The sequence below is a fragment of the Symsagittifera roscoffensis genome, chromosome 8 (genome assembly GCF_963678635.1).
Source record: "Symsagittifera roscoffensis chromosome 8, txSymRosc1.1, whole genome shotgun sequence".
Taxonomy (NCBI): Eukaryota; Metazoa; Xenacoelomorpha; order Acoela; family Convolutidae; genus Symsagittifera; species Symsagittifera roscoffensis.
Window position 1 is genome coordinate 47,080,145 of NC_087069.1, and position 16,180 is coordinate 47,096,324.

At 37.0% G+C, this 16,180-nt stretch overlaps 1 protein-coding gene and 1 non-coding gene across 2 annotated transcripts in view; both read right to left on the reverse strand.

The window, feature by feature from the left end:
- Window positions 1-12,257: 12,257 nt before the first annotated feature.
- Window positions 12,258-12,449, reverse strand: LOC134853733 (U2 spliceosomal RNA). The gene has a single exon (XR_010164368.1). It is a non-coding gene; the product is annotated as a U2 spliceosomal RNA (small nuclear RNA).
- Window positions 12,450-13,405: 956 nt separating this feature from the next.
- LOC134853661 (coiled-coil domain-containing protein 178-like) overlaps window positions 13,406-16,180 on the reverse strand; it is a 28,522-nt gene continuing 25,747 nt past the window's right edge. Inside the window, exon 7 of the mRNA XM_063869669.1 lies at window positions 13,406-15,053. Coding sequence (XP_063725739.1) covers window positions 13,471-15,053 — 1,583 coding nt within the window. The 3' untranslated portion in view covers window positions 13,406-13,470. The remainder of the gene's footprint in view (window positions 15,054-16,180) is intronic.

The window sequence follows — 16,180 nt, forward strand, 5'->3', positions numbered from 1 at the left end:
AGAGTGGCGTTCATGGAAGAAGTCTGGACAGTAGTTCAGAGCTACGGAACCCAGTCCATTTTGAAAGTAGGCCTCAACCGACCACTGATGCGGGAAGTCCTTGACAAGCTTGATGAGTGTGAAGGGAGATTGATTGAGTTGTTGATTGACTCAGCCACTGACGAAAGTGAAGTGAACTCTCCCATCAAGATGACACCGCAAGAGGATAAAGTAGAGGTGGTATATCTGTCGAGAAACAGGAAAGGAATGATGGGATCAAAATGGGTGATTGATAAGATCAATGAGATGAAGATGAAACTAGGCAGCAAAGTGATACAGATGGGAGCGGGAAAGACGAAGGTGGATTCGGAAATATCGATAAAGGCTGTCAACTCAGCAAAAAGGAAACGAGTCGAACAAGTGTCATGGATTTGGGACAAGGTGATGATCAATTGCCTGGCACAGATAGAATGTTAACTGATATAGCAATGGTGACACCCATTCTCATGGCAGGGATAAAGTCGACAGGTTATAAACCCAAAAGGAGTGACCGCACTCTGACGGGAGCAACAATGGAAATGGAGATTTTCAGCCAATGTGGAGAAAGTACTATGAAAGACTTTAAACCGTCTCCCATGAACCACGGAAAGGGAAGTGTTGTGGGACAACTAGTACCAGTAGATTATAACCGACTGACAGTCTTGGAAACTGTATCGATAGAGGAACCTACCAGTGGATACATGGAGATGTTGGAGCACAGAAAATCGGACGAAGGACACTTAATGGCTCTGGAAGACAAAAATGCCATGGACGGTTACTTGGAAACGATGATGCAAGGCACCACCCTGAAGCAGAAAGCATACGGGACTCTGGTATCGCCTGGAATGCTAGCAGAAACGATCGAGCAGTTGGTTAGCCTTCCATGAAAAGCAGTAGTGTTACGGTACTTTGAAAAAGATATGAGGACTACGCCGAGGATACACGCTCTGATAGCTGTACCTTACGTGAGAAACCAATTACAACTGAGGTTCGCCTGGTGTATGATGGGACTGACTCGCGGGGAATATGATTCAGAAGAAAGGAAAAGATCAAAAGAAAAGAAGGCATTCCTGATGACGAGCATGAGGGATCTGATAACCTAAGAGGGAGCAGCAGTAGCGTGCGTGCGCAAAGCGGAGAGACGCTCTCTGTTTCATCCGATTCATGATAGAGCAAATTTCAATGCCAGCATTGAACACTTGTGTCAAGATGCTGAGAGAGGACGATGAACGAGTGAAAGCCTTACTCTTGCAATCACTGCTGGATATGCATCAAAGCAAGCCATTGAAGGTGAACAAAAAAGGACCCGAAGAGCTAGAACCCATGAGGAAAATAGACGAAATCAAGAGATTCTCAAAAAAGGAACTAAGGCTCACTAAGGAATCTATGGGAGCACTGCCGAAATCCAGTGAGTAATGTGGTCCGATCAGAAAGAAGTCATAAAGTTATGTGTCCGGAATCATAGGGATAGCGCACAACCCTTTTCTGAGCGAAGACATACGCGATTGCTTCTTTGATTACGAGCAAGCAATGTTGCTAAGGTTCTGGACGTCGAGAATTGCAACGAGTAGAAGCGCTGCTAATCCGCAGACCAAATTGGGACTAGTCTTGGAAAAAAAGGTGGCTGCACCTTCCGTGCCAGAATCCGACAAACGAGTGGAGTTTGGATTGGGATTCTCAGATGAACTGCTGAGAACGAGCTTGATGGTACTGTGGGAACTGATGAGACCATCATGGTGCCTAGTGCCAATGCTGACTCGATACTACGGGCGACACAAGATGTGCAGAGGGAACTAAATGCAGACTGTAACCTGCGTGACTTTAATATCAAATATAATGTGATGACAACAGCCTCTAGGAGCAACGGGGAAGACAAAGTGGAGTTGCCTGGTTGGGGACAAGAAGACTGGGTCAAACTTGGTTGTGATGAAAGCAAGGACGGAATTGGAACTGATAGCAGATTGCCATGGAGGAACGGAGGTGACTCTAAGGACTGCACTAGGATTCTACAGCATGTTTGGTTCTTTAGAATCACTATTGAATCTAGAACATAAACATGAGATGGTCACGGCCATCAGTGTAGAGGTGTTCCCGGGGGTTTTGCAAACCGAGTACAAGAACGATCGTGGATCAAACCTTCTCGATGCCAAAATGCGTACGACTACCGAGAATGTCCGAAAATTCTTAAGAAGATTCTGAACATTCTGATGGAAGTGAAAAAGATACGGGCAAGAAGACGACTGACGCCCTGGTTTAGAGCCAACATGACTGCATGTTTGTACGAATATGCCTAAAACCATATGTCGAAGCACGGCAGAGTGTACAGTGGGTATCAGCTGGACTTTGGGGCAGGAGCTTTCAAGCGAGCTTTCGTTACTCATCGGAATGCAGTGACCACCGCTGTGAAGAGAATATCCAGGACAAGTGAACGTAGTGGAAAGGAAAAAGAAGAGATGTTAAAGGAAGATTTGGGAAAAAACGTGACGTTGTGTCTCCACAACAGCTTCTGCAGGAATAGAGAATCTAACGTGGATCCCCTACCTTGTAAACAAAGGGTAGAAAAGCAGAAGTGTTGGAGGACTGCTTCCAACAGCGTCAGATTAGCTAACAATGTGTTGCAAGACACAGAAACTGAAAGTCGAGAGTCAATGTCGCAGGAGGAGGAGATGGAACATTGACAAATGGCCGAAAAACAATATGCAAAAAGAAGGAAAATTAGAAGAATTTAGAAGTCTTAGATTTTCTAAGCGACGAAAAGAGGAGAAACAAAGAAGTGACGAAAAGAAGAAGTTAAAACTCAGAATTGTTTTTATGTGTTAGACAAAAACTCAAGTGAGAAACTAAGCAACTACGTTGTAATTGAAAACTGCAACATTTAGTTGAGATTTGAACATAAAAGAATTTGTTGCATAAGTTTGCATTCTGATTTTAGTTAGTGGCTTTACAGACACTTACTATTTATTTAGAAAGGCTTGAGCAAAGAATATATTTAAATATTCCAGCCTGCATGATTGTTTTTAATCAACTAGGACGACTGATCACTTTGTGGTGACATGAAAGACTTGGATAATCTCTTGAAGAAGGAGGTTGTTTCATTGTTCTTTCTAACCACCGAGTTTCTTAATTTTAATATTCAGGACAATAACAACCAAGATTTCCGAAGGGAAGAAGCATAGAAGGATTATTTTAGCTTGTTGGTTGGCAGGACTGTCCTGCAAACCAATATCTTTTAAAATCTAGGAGAAAAAGTTTTAAAATCAGGACATTGACATTGGAAGTCAGAAAGGATGTTTTATCTTAAGTCATATCCTCAACGTGCAGATTAGTGAAAGAATTTGGAATGCTAAAGTAGTGTAGTAAGATGCCATTTATATTCTGCAGTGAGTCGATATGACGCGGATAAAAGTAATTTCGCGCATTTTGGAAATTCTGTTCAATGACACTGTACCAATTTTACGAACATTGCGAGATTCAATGGAAACATTGACTTGGCTGTCCGGGGAGTACGTGACATTCGACCAGAATGGACAAAAATGCAGATTCGGCGATTTCGAATAGTTAGCAGCTAGCCTTCCGAATTGACAGTTTTGAGAGATTGATGACGTTATTGGGACGATTAGTCAAACGGTGAAGGTCAAGATATTCTGGTGTTTTGAAATTTCAAAGTTTTGAACTGATAAGTCGCACTTCCGAGAAACGGCAAAAACCGCCATTTTGGAAGAAAACCAGTAAAAAATCAGAACGACAATAGTTGCGACGAAGATCACTACGAAAAAATAGAAGATCAAAATCGAAGAAAAAGTAGAGTTACCAGAGACAGCTCCTAGTTGCAACGATTGTGTCGCTACAATCGTTGCAAGGCCGTTCACAACAACGGCGAAGGGTAGAAAAACAGCCTTCCAGAAAGAAGATAAGGACGTTATTTCCCCGGATTCAGGAATCCGGAGGGGTCTCGGGATTTGAACTGAAACTGTTTTATATAAACTTTTAGCGTCCGGTTATGTCTTGAGTTGAATTTATTTAACATCTGAATTCATTTTACGAGGATGAGAAGCTAGGAAATGGGGGAAAGGTTTGATTCACCTTCGATGGAGCTGATGATTTTTATCTACTGAACAAAAACAATAATAATTTAATAAATAGTAGTAGCCTGTTTTTAGGAGTGACCTCGTGGTCTGGTGATACTGAGACACAGCCATGAGCTCACTAATTTTGCATGTAAGTAAGTTAATTTGGGCGTTCTGGTCGAAGCCGGAGAACAGTAACGTTTTTGTCGACTCGATGTTGAAAAGACCACCAAAATAACTAATTTTGGTAGAGACGGTGAAAAGCATTTAGAGCTCTGTTTAGACGTTGGCCAGTCGTGTTAGGACCTAGCTTTATTTTCCGTCGATATGTACTTCCGGGCGAATATTACAATTCTGCTACTTTCAAAGTTAACCGGCTATCCTTGTTCTGTTCGGTCTTTTTTCATTTCAACTTCTTGCACATTATTTTAGATTTATAGAGAATCTGTGTCTTATGTGGTTACACACACATAAGACACAATGAAATAAGAGACACATTCGCCAACCTCAAGAACGAGGTTTGCCATGACGTCGAGATTGAGCCGAAACTTCAGCTGTTGCAAGGCGAAAGCTTTGTCAACAATTCAACTACAACTGAAGATGAGGCACGACTTGACATTAAGGCAAACGGACTCTGGGGTTCACGATTCAGCCGCGCTTTCTTTGATGTGAAAATTTTCAACCCCCATGCCAAAACATCGTGAAAACTGCAAAAGGATGCATACAAATACCACGAAACGCTGAAGAACTCCAAATATCAGCAATGAATTTTAAACGTAGAGCAGAGTAGCTTCTGCCCGCTTATTTTTTGATGCACCGGTGGCGCTGCTCCAACAGCCACGCGGATGATGCAGCGATTGGCCGAAAAACTAAGTGAAAAAAGACAAGAAAGCTATCCAGAATCTATAAACTACATAAGAACTAAAATAAGCTTCGCGCTCCTGAGGAGCTCTATACTTTGTATAAGGGGGTGCAGATTGTAGAGGAAGGACGGCTAAAATAAATCAACATTACGACGATGCATAATGCTGATTAATGACTTCATTGCTGATATATATGCATTTTTATATCGCTGGTATGGCCCTATCCAGCTTGTGCACTTACCGTAACTAAACGGAAGGGCCCCTTTTGTAATTTAGTTTTTTATAGAGAAAATCCCTGGCCATACAAAATGCAAAATTAGCATGCATACTCGGCACAGAATGATAAAAACCTATTTTGATGGAAGTCTTAAAGTGCTGCGATAATAGAGTTGACGTACGTAATTTTGTAAGGATAATTGCAATCAGTAGCCGAAGTAATGAAGAGATGGGTACTACTATGATAGATTGGTCCCTTGAAAATAACCTGGTCCCTTGCGAATAACTCACCTAGGGCTGAGAAATTGTTAAATTATTGTGATTTTCTATATTGTGAATTCAGAATGTTGCGGCAGTATATTTCTAAACCAATTTTTCTTTTGTTACTTCGAAGAACCTAGAGTTGGCAATGTACTAGAATGAAATCCCTCATGCGCGATGGACCGAATGAGCGAAAATAAAAATCAGCCAATCAGATATCAGTAATCTAAAATTTGGAAAGAAATTAAACATTTACAGGGACTGGAGTATTGATATAGGCTGAATATAAAAACGGCAGAAATATGCAAAATCCTCAAATTGTCATTGACCGCCCTAAATTTGGGACAAATTTTTTATTTCAAGGGTTTCTTAATGAAAAAAGCAAAATATTGCTTCATTTAATCTATTATCTATTATATATTTAAATGCGGGCTTCACTATCTCGCCATGTTTAAGCTTTTCCAACGTATTATTTTTGCATGTTTAAGCTATGTCGTATATTGCAATGGTTAAGATTTTTCTTCGATTTTCCAAATTATAATTATTTCACCGAGTTTAAAGGAAGCAGCCCAATATCGAATTAGAGGTTGCGAATTTGGCCTCCAATTTTGAATGCCCGAATCATTTTAGTTAACGAGATAAGACGATTTTTGAGATTTTTCCAAAATTGTCAGAATTTTCAAATAAAATTTTTTTTACAAAACTTGAAGTTCCCAACCCTGTAGTTGGGTCATTTCAGAGTAATCTCAAAGATTGGGAATCTTATCTCCAAATTTGACTGCTCAATTCTTTGTAGTTTTCGAGAAATGACATTTTTTCTGTGATTTTTTCAAAACTTTTCAGAAAACTTAAGTTCTTATAATTTTTTTTAAATCTGAAGTTCCCAACCCTGTAATTGGGTAGGGTCAGAGTACTATCAAGAGTCGCGAATCTTGCCTCCAAATATGACTCCTCAAATCCTTGTAGTTTTCGAGATTTGATGTTTTTTGTGATTTTTTCAAAAATTTTTCAGAAAACTCTAATTAATTATTTCTCAAAGTTTGAAATCCCCAACCTTGTTGTTGGGCGCTGTCAGAGTGCTCTTAGGAGTTACAAATCTTGCCTCCAAATATGAGTGTTCAACTCCTGATAGTTTCGAGATATGACGTTTTTTGTGATTTTTGCAAAAAAATTTCAGAATTCTTATAATAATTTTCAAAGCAAAATCTGAAATTCTCAACCCTTTAGTTGGGCACTGTCAGAGTGATCTCAAAGATTGCGAATCTTGCTTCCAAATATGACTGCTCAATTCTTTGTAGTTTTCGAGATATGACGTTTTTTGTGATTTTTCCAAAACTTTTCAGAAAACTTAAATTATTATAATTCTTTAAAAATCTGAAATTCCTAACCTTGTAGTTAGGCCTCATCAGAGTACTCTCAAGGATTGCGATTCTTGCCTTCAAATTGGAGTGCTCAAATTCTTGTAGTTTTCGAGATATGATGTTTTTGAGATTTTTTTCAAAAAATTTTTCAGAAAATTTTAATTAATTTTTATTTTTTTAAAAAACTGAAATTCCCAACCCTGTATTTGGCTACTGTCAGAGTACTATCAAGGGTCGCAAATCTTGCCTCCAATTATGACTGCTCAATTTTTTGTAGTTTTCGAGATGTGACGTTTTTTGTGATTTTTTCAAAATTTTCAGAAAGTTTAAATTAATTATTTTTTAAAAATTTGAAGTTCCCAACGCTATACTTCGGTGTTGTCAGGGTACTCTAAAGAGCTGCAAATTTTGCTACATGCGACTGCTAAACGCGACTGCTCAAATGCTTTTAGTTTTCGAAATGTGACGTTTTCTTCAAATTTTCTCAAGGAACTTAGCTACAAAGAAATTCAAAAAGTTTGAAACTACTAACTTGATGAAGATAAAACCTTATTGTCAGCGTACACCCAGGCGTCTCAAATGTTGCATCTTAATATCAATGCAATGCTCAAATCCCTTTAATTTCCGAAATAAGACGTTTTTTCGATTTTTTTTTTCAGGAAACTTAGGTTTAAAAAATTCACAAAATTTTGGATTCCTAACCCTATAGTAGGGTGCTCCCAGGGATTCTCAGTGGTTGCAAATCTGGTCTCCAAAATTCTCCAGAGGCCCATTAAGTTTTCTAGATGACGTTCTTAAAATGGGAATTAAAAAAATTTAAAATTTCAAAATTCCCAATCTTGTAGTTGGGTGCTGTCAGAGTACTCTAAGGAATTACAAATCTTGCCTCCAAATATGACTGTTCAAATCCTTGTAGTTTTCAAGATATGACGTTTTTTGTGATTTTTTCAAAAAAAAATCAGAAAACTTTTAATTTTTTTCCGTAGAATCCGAAATTCTCAACTCTGTAGTTGGGTCCTGTCAGAGTAATCTGAAAGTTTGCCAATCTTGCATCCAAATATGACTGCTCAATTCTTCGCAGTTTTCGAGATATGACGTTTTATTGTGATTTTTTCAAAAGTTTTCAGAAAACTTAAATTTTAGTTTGTTTTTAAAAATCTGAAATTCCCAGCCCTATAGTTAGGTCCTGTCAGAGTACTATCAAAGATTGCGAACCTTGCTTCCAAGTGTGACTGCTCAATTCTTTGTAGTTTTCGAGATATGACGGTTTTTTTTTTTTTTTTTAATTTTCAGAAAATTTCAGAAAAAAATAAATTAATTATTTTTCAAAATTTGAAATTTCCAACGCTATAGTTCGGTGCTGTCAGGGTACTCTAAAGAGTTGCAAATTTTGCTACATGTGACTGCTAAGCGCGACTGCTCAACTGCTTTTAGTTTCCGAGATGTGACGTTTTCTGATTTTTTCAAAATTTCTCGAACTTATCTACAAAGAAATTCAAAAAATTTGCAACTATCAACTTGATGAAAATACAACCTGATTGTCATTTTTTGGATTACTAACCCTATAGTAGGGTGCACTCAGGGACTCTCAGTGGTTGCAAATGTGGCCCTCAAATTGCTCCAGAGGCCCATTAATTTTCCGAGATAACGCTTTTTAAATGGGAATTCAAAAGTTCGAAATTACCAACCCTGTAATTGTGTGCAGTCAGAGTACACTAAAAGTTTGCGGATGTTGTTTCCAATGTATGCGGTTTTTCATGAGCTGTCCAAAAATTTCGAAGCACCGAAGGTGCGTCAAACGCTAGTTCTTTTTAACTGAATGGCAATTGTTTCTTTATAAAAATTGACTTTCGGCTAATTACGTCTTCGGTCCTTGGCCTATAAGAATTATTTGGATAATTGATTTTATCAAAAGCACTAAGAAAAACAGAGTTAAAACCATGAAAACACGAAAAGCAATTTCCAATCAACGAATACTTAAATAGCTTTGCAAATGCTGATCGAAATTTAGGTAAAAATTGACAAATACTGAGCGAAATTAATGTAAAAATTGACCCCCGTGTTGGCAAGGTACTAGTACCTCTCAACCTGGGCACCGTACTAGTACATGTACTAGTACCGGTACTATGCCAACTCTAGTAGAACCTCCCTCTTCATTATTTGAAGGTGGAAAATCCTAAAGGACCGCTAACTTTGAGCTGTGATGACATATAAGTCAACCCAATTATAGTTATTTAACCGTAAAATAAATTGAAGCGAGCATATTTCTTGATAGAAACTAGATAGTATTATTAATCTGAACATTTTCTTACTGAAATGAATTTATACACAAATTATTTTTCAAAATTTTAACATGCGAAATGCATGCGGGACCTATCTATCATAGTTGCTTTTTCGTGGGACCACTTTATCGGAGTGCGGTCTGTATTTGGACAACCGCGTATTCATACTTGTCAGTAAGCTGACAAATACTAGTTTAGCCAATCACAATTCGGCCAAAATTTAAAAATTTAATCGGTGCTTTCAATATATGATTTGTAACGAGAACTCTTTCACAAGTCAGGTCGTTTCCAATGCATTGTAAGTGCCAGACGATCAACACTTTGGTGACTCTAGTTTTGAGTAAACCATGGTTTTAGTCACTTGAGTTCGGTCACAAACACATCCCAAAAGTTTTGAGAAGTCTATCTATCTATCTATATATATTATATATTTAAATGCGGGCTTCACTATCTCGCCATGGTTAAGCTTTTTCAACGTATTATTTTTACATGTTGAAGCTATATCGTATATTGCAATGGTTAAGATCTTTTTTTTCGACTTTCCAGTTTAAATTCAAAGTTTGTTTTACCAAGTTTGAAATTTGCAACCCGATATTGGGATGCTGTCAGGGCTTCTCCAGGTGTTGCGATTTTGGCCTCCATATATGAGTTACCAAATCTTTTTAGATTACGAGATACGGCAATTTTCGAGGTTTTTCAAAAATTTCCAAAGAAAGTAACTTGAAAAAGATTGCACAAAATAATCTCAACACTGTAGTTGGGTGTTGTCAGGGTACTCTCAGGGGTTGCGAATCTGGACTCTGAAACTCAATTCTCAAATCCTTGTAGTTTTCGAGATATGACGTTTTTTATGATTTTTTTCAAATTTTCAAAAAAACGTAGATTTTAAAAAGTTCGATAAATTTTTGAACTGTTCAATCCAGTTATTGGAAACTGTGAGGGTACTCTCAGGGCTCGCGACTCTTGCCTCTGAATATAACTGCTCAAATCTTTGTAGTTTTGGAGATACGACGGTTTTCAAGATTTTTTCTAAATTTTTCAAAGAACTTAGATATAGAAAAATTCACAAAATTTGAAGTTCTCATCTCTACAGTGAGACTCTGTCAGGGTACTACAAGGGGTTGCGGTTTCCTCCAATTGTGACTGCTCAAATCCTTGTACTTTTCGAGATATGACGTTTTTTGTGATTTTTTCAAAAAATTTTCAGAAGACTTAAATTTAGTTTTTTTTTTCAAATTTTGAAATTCTCATTTCTGTAATGGAGGCTGTCAGAGTACTCTCAGGGGTTGCGAATCGTTCGACCAAATATGAGTGCTCAATTTTTCGTAGTTTTTGGGATATGGCATTTTCCGTGGTGTTTTCAAAAATAAAATTAGAAAACTTCAATTTGAATTTTCTCAAAATTTGAAGTTCCCCCCGACCCTGTGTAATACTTCGGTTTTGTCAGAGTACACTCAAAGGATGCAAATATTATTCCCAATATATGCCGTTCTTGTGAGTTGTCATAAATTCGAAGCACCGGAGGTGCGTTACATGCTAGTATTATTTAATTGGCGTTTCACGTGACACATGTTTAAAAAGTCCCTATGTTGACGTGTTAAAGAAGTCTCTATTTTTGCATGTTTAAGTTTTTTCAACGTATTATTTCTTGCATATTTAACGAAAATATTTTTGCAAGTTTAAATATTTTGCAAGTAGGTTAAAACGCTTAAGAAATTTCGTTTGGCGCATGTTTAAGTCTGTTGGTCTCTTAATAGGCCGAAAAATTGCAAGATTTGAAACTTTTTATATTTACATACGTTCTATACATTCCTATATAGTGGGTTGCTGTTAAGTACATTTAGGGATTGCAAATCTGGCGTTAAGTGTGACTGCTCAAATCCTTTTATTTTTCGAGATCTGGCGTCTTTTATGATTTTTTCTTTTTTTTTCAAAAAAACTTAGATATAAAAAAAATTAACCGAACTTCAATTTCTCAATCAAATAGTGGGGTGCTGTCAGGATATATTCAGAAGATGCAAATCTGAACTCCATTTATGACAGCTCAAATCCTTTTGGTTTTGGAGATATGGCGCTTTATGATTTTTTCATCTTTTTTTTCTAAAAAAAATTTAGATATAAAAAAATTTTGATACAAAAAACTAACCGAACTTGAATTTCTCAACCCTATAGTGGGGTGCTGTCAGGGTAAATTCAGGCGTTGCAAATCTAGAGTCCGAGTATAACTGATCAAGTCCTTTTGGTTTTCGAATGGCGTTTTTTATGATTTCATGTTTTTTCTCCAAAAATTTAGATATAAAAAAAATTAGATGTAAGAAAAGTTAACCTAACATCAATTTCTCAACCTTATAGTGAGGTGCTGTCAATGTACATTCAGGGGTTGCAAATCTGGAGTCCACGTATGACCGCTTAAATCCTTTTATTTTTCTAGAATTTTGGTTTGTCTGTTTTCTGAAGACTTGGTTTTATAGCGCCGGAGGTGCGATTGACTCGCTAGTAAAATTTTTAAAAAATCAAAAACTTTTTGGTTTATGAAAAAATGCTTGTCCTACAATTTCCATAAATGAAAAAATGCTTATCTTAGAGTTTTCTTACATTTCTGTATCTATGGAATTTTACAAAAGTGTATGACAAGCATTTTTTCAGATATGAAAATTGTATGATTAGCATTTTTGGTCAACCCGGGATTGCAGAGCGTGCACTAAAGCAATTGACGGAAATAATTTCCGTTAACATAAGCATTTAAAAATATACAACTTGAATTTCAAGCTTTAGTTTAGCACAGTCTTCAGTAACGTCGTTTTTTTGCTGAAAGCTTTCTGGGCCAAATTTTTTGGCTTAAGAAATCTGTACTCAAGCCTTTACTACCTTAGCATTGAGCATAATTAGAGACAGTTTTTTTCAATCAAGTGGCATTCTTCTCGTTTTTTATCCGCTAGCTTGTCACCATAAGTGTTACTAAGCTCCGCTTCGTCTCTTATGTGATAGTAGCTAAAAGTTGAAGTTCAATCTGTATCTGGCAAGCTAGATCATTGACATCTCATTTTGAACGAGAAGCAACCCGTTTTCAGAACATTTGATTCAGACCTCGTATCAGAAGCTCCCTTTGGTACTACCGTTACACCACTCTGGAAGTTCAAGATTCCAAAGGTAAGTGGAAGGTGTAAATGATATTAAAGTTCAGTTCATTGGGGATGGACCGTACCCGGCGGTAGTGTAAGACCGGGACAATCCGTGGACCGGCTGAAGCAAGCTTCCTTGCCGAGTCCGAAAGTCAAAAATCAGTTTAGTATTGGTGCCAGGCAATGCCCAGCATGCCAGATATTAAGCTGACAAGAACAGATACTACACATGATCTTAGCCAAAAGGCCGAGAAGCGATACTATCTACTAAACCATCGACTGGTCTATTCACAATACCGGACTTAAATCATAAAAAGAGATCTTGAAGGTTCCGATATCAGTTATCACGAAGTCTAAAAATTGCTTTTTTTTGATATTTTCGAGATCAAAACATTGAAGGGATACCATTATTTTTCGTTGCTATAATCGTTTTCTTCTACTGGAAGTCGTTTTTAATATCCAGTTTTTTTCTCAATGTTAGAATAATTTATACACAGCCTATTCTCAGTGTTGTATGCTATAAGCAAAGATTTAGAACTTGTTAAATGCATTTTATAAAATACAACTCGGCTGAGAATTACTAAAGACAGCGAGATTTGACGATAAAAGGTAGACTAATAAATGCAATGGTATTCGAGTTGTATGGTCGAGTCAAATTTACGAATTGATAAAACACGTAACGAGTACCACCAACTGATATATACATATTACTTCGGAGATATTTACAAAAATCAGTCTTAGCGAATGGTTGGTCGGATTAAATTGACGGATAAAAAGACACAGAGAAAGAAATGAAATACTAAAGTAGAATAGATAGAGCTGTATAATAGTTCTCAAATATACAGCTTGAAAAAATATTCCAATGTTGCTTCCATTGAATTGTATAAGCCTTTCGGCGGCGGTCCATTTTTTGGGAAAATATCGGCTATGGAATTCCATTCGACAATACTATTCGTTCTAGCAGAAAACTAATCAAAGAATTGTTAGATATAAATTGAAGTTTTCACATAATTTTTCCATTATTTTAGGCAAGAGCCATAGTTCAAGAGCCACGATCCGAGATAAGTTCTGTTGATACTGTAATTGTTTTTTTTTCGTGGAGTAGATGGAATATTTTCATTTGGCGGTGACCGAAAACAACAAAAATGCGCTGCTATTGCTCTACGGTCAATCGTTCTGTAAATTTCAGTAAAAAGAGTCTGTTTGTGAGTTAAGATTATATTTCGGAAATTATAGAATAATTTGATTGATCTGTTTTTTTTTTAAGAAAACTTATAAATTTAGCAAACTGGCATAGGTTGTTCATCACTTTTCAGTCCATTGTTAATTGGCGGTAAGATTTTGAAGTGACTCAGAGTTTGAGGCGTACTGAATGCATCTGCTTGAGTGATGAAAATAGTTCCGCCGTCTTTGATGCTTTCGTCTTCGTTCCCTTCATCAATGGTACCCAAATCAGAATTCTCCTTAGACTCAATTTTCTCCAACTCTTCATGCTTTAACTCGTCAATTATAGATCCTTGCATCATTCCAGCTAGGAATTTGGACATTTTTCCCAGTGCCAGCTCCATTTCTACCCTGACTTCTTGAAGTTTATCTTCGGTGATGTTTTGTTCACGTTTTATGTCTTCAATTTCAGCGCAGTAGAACAAATTTCGATACTTGAAGAATTCTTTCAGGTTTCTTATGAACCTCTCTTGCAAGAACTCAACTTGACGGAGACATCTTAGAACTTGTTCAAATTCAACTTGTTGTTGATAAACAGAGTTATAATCCGTTTTCATCGCGAAGAGTTGTTGCTTCTGAGCGTAATATTCGTCGGCTAAATTTTCGTTTTCCTTTACACGGTTTTCTAGCTCAATTTGCATTCTTATGTGGAAGTTTTTGCGATCTTTGTGCAGTGATTTGAAATCATCTTTGCATTCTTTAAGTCGATCTGACATATCGGCGAGTGATTGTTCTAAATCTTTGATGATTCTCTTTTTTTCGGTGATTTTGATACTCGTTTCTGCAAGTTCAACAGTCAAGTCTTCGATACTATTTTTAGTATTTCTCATAACTTTGTTCAAGTGAATTGAACCTAATTTCATTTCTCGGAGTTCTCCGGTCAGTTTTTCAGTCGCGTATTCCATTTGATCAAGTTGTTTACTGACCTCCAAATCCTCGGCTTTCAGTTTTTCCAGTTTTGGTTTCAGTTTTGATTTTTTATCGGTTAGTTTTGTTTCCATCTCGTGGTGTTTTTTCTGCAATTCTTCCAAAGCGTCTTTTAGAGTCTGAAGTTGTTTTTGTCGAACTTCATTTGTTTCACGCATTTTTTCCACTTGACCCGTGACCTTGTTAACTGCAGCCTCGACCTCTTCCGCTTTCTTTTCCATTCTTTCCTCCTGTTTTTTCAGATCAAGTTCCAAATTTACCAAATTGTTTTTTTCAGCGTTGATATTTGTTTGAATTTGTCCGCGTTTTGAAACCTCGTCTCGAACTTGCGCGTTTAAACTTTCAACTTGCTCGTCTAAAATTTGTTCACGCTCTTTCGACTTTTCTTCAATTTCGGCGTATTTTTGAGTCAATGTTTTGTTATTAAGATCCAATTCGAAAAATAAGTCTCGAATTTTATCTCGTTCGGCTTCCGTTTTCTCGATTTCCTTGTAAAGTCGCTCCATATTTTTACTATCAGCGTCACGGGCAATTTTGTTCTCCTGTATTTGGTTTTCTAAGTCTTGGTTTTCGAATCTGATGTCTCTGCTTTCGGTTTTGAGTTGGCGTTGGCGTCGTTCATTGTTGACGATGTATGCTTCGAGAGTCGCTTTTTCTTGTTCTCGTTTGTTCTGCGCGTCTTCGGATTCTTTCAGTGTCGAATCTCGTTCGGCTAAAAAAATCAGTTTTTTGATACTTTTCTTAAAAAGCAAGAATTTGTGTTGCAAACGGGTACTAGGCTATTCCCCCATAAATATCTTTGTTCGCAGGACTCATTTCCTAAAAGCCTCTTTTGGCAACAACTTTACCGCAACAGGCATTTTTTGTAAATGTTACCATTTTAAATATCTGTCCTATTCGAAATATTCTTTTATGTTGGTTGTAAGTTTATTAACTTTTTCCTTTGTTTTTTTTCTTGCCCTTTTTTAGGGTTTTATAATTATTGGGCAATTTGATATCGGCTTATTACTGGCATCGTATTGTGGTGTTAGACGACCGGATTTTTTTTTTTGTGTGCGTGTGTTTTGAGGTTGAGGGGAAGTTAAGAACTTTTAGAGCTTAAGACATAGAATTTTTGTCTTTTCTGTTTTTTGTCGGTTTTTTTTTCTTTTTTGGATGAGTGTTTTTTGACTTTTGTCGTTTTTTTCTTTCCTTTTTGGCTGAGTTTATTTCAGCTTATTGTTCCGAAATTCGATACGAAAGTAACGGAATATTTGTGCTCGGGGTGGGTTTTTTCTTCAGACAAGTTTCGACTTTTTAACTAGCCAATTTTGACGGAATTTTTTTATATCATTCGAAAGCCATTGTTATCCTGAGCTTAAATTTGAAAAAACATTTTACCTGTGATCATTTTTCGTACAGTTATGAGGGTTTAAAGATTGCCATTTCGGCCATTTTGACCAATTTAGGACAATTAACGCGCGATATAAGTCGCGCTATTGACGCCTAAGCGGAGATTTAATCCGTCTTATAAATCGTTCCAAATTGGTTGAACGAAGCTTATTTATCATAATTGATTTGTTACAAGGAACAAAATCTATCTTTTTGTACTTTATATGGCGTGTGGGGTGATGATTTTCATAAAAAATTTCATTTTTTAGAAAAAAAATTTTCGTTTTATTTCATTTCATTTAACTTTTTTATGTTATTACTGCTCCATAAACCTTAAAAGGCAGGCGGAACATTCAGCGCTTCGTCCTGATACGAGCAGTCTTGTTTTATATCGATTTAGTGGCGCCATTTTGCATCGGTCGATGAGCTGAGGGTGAGAAAGACTTGATAACTTTTTTTTCGGCTTTA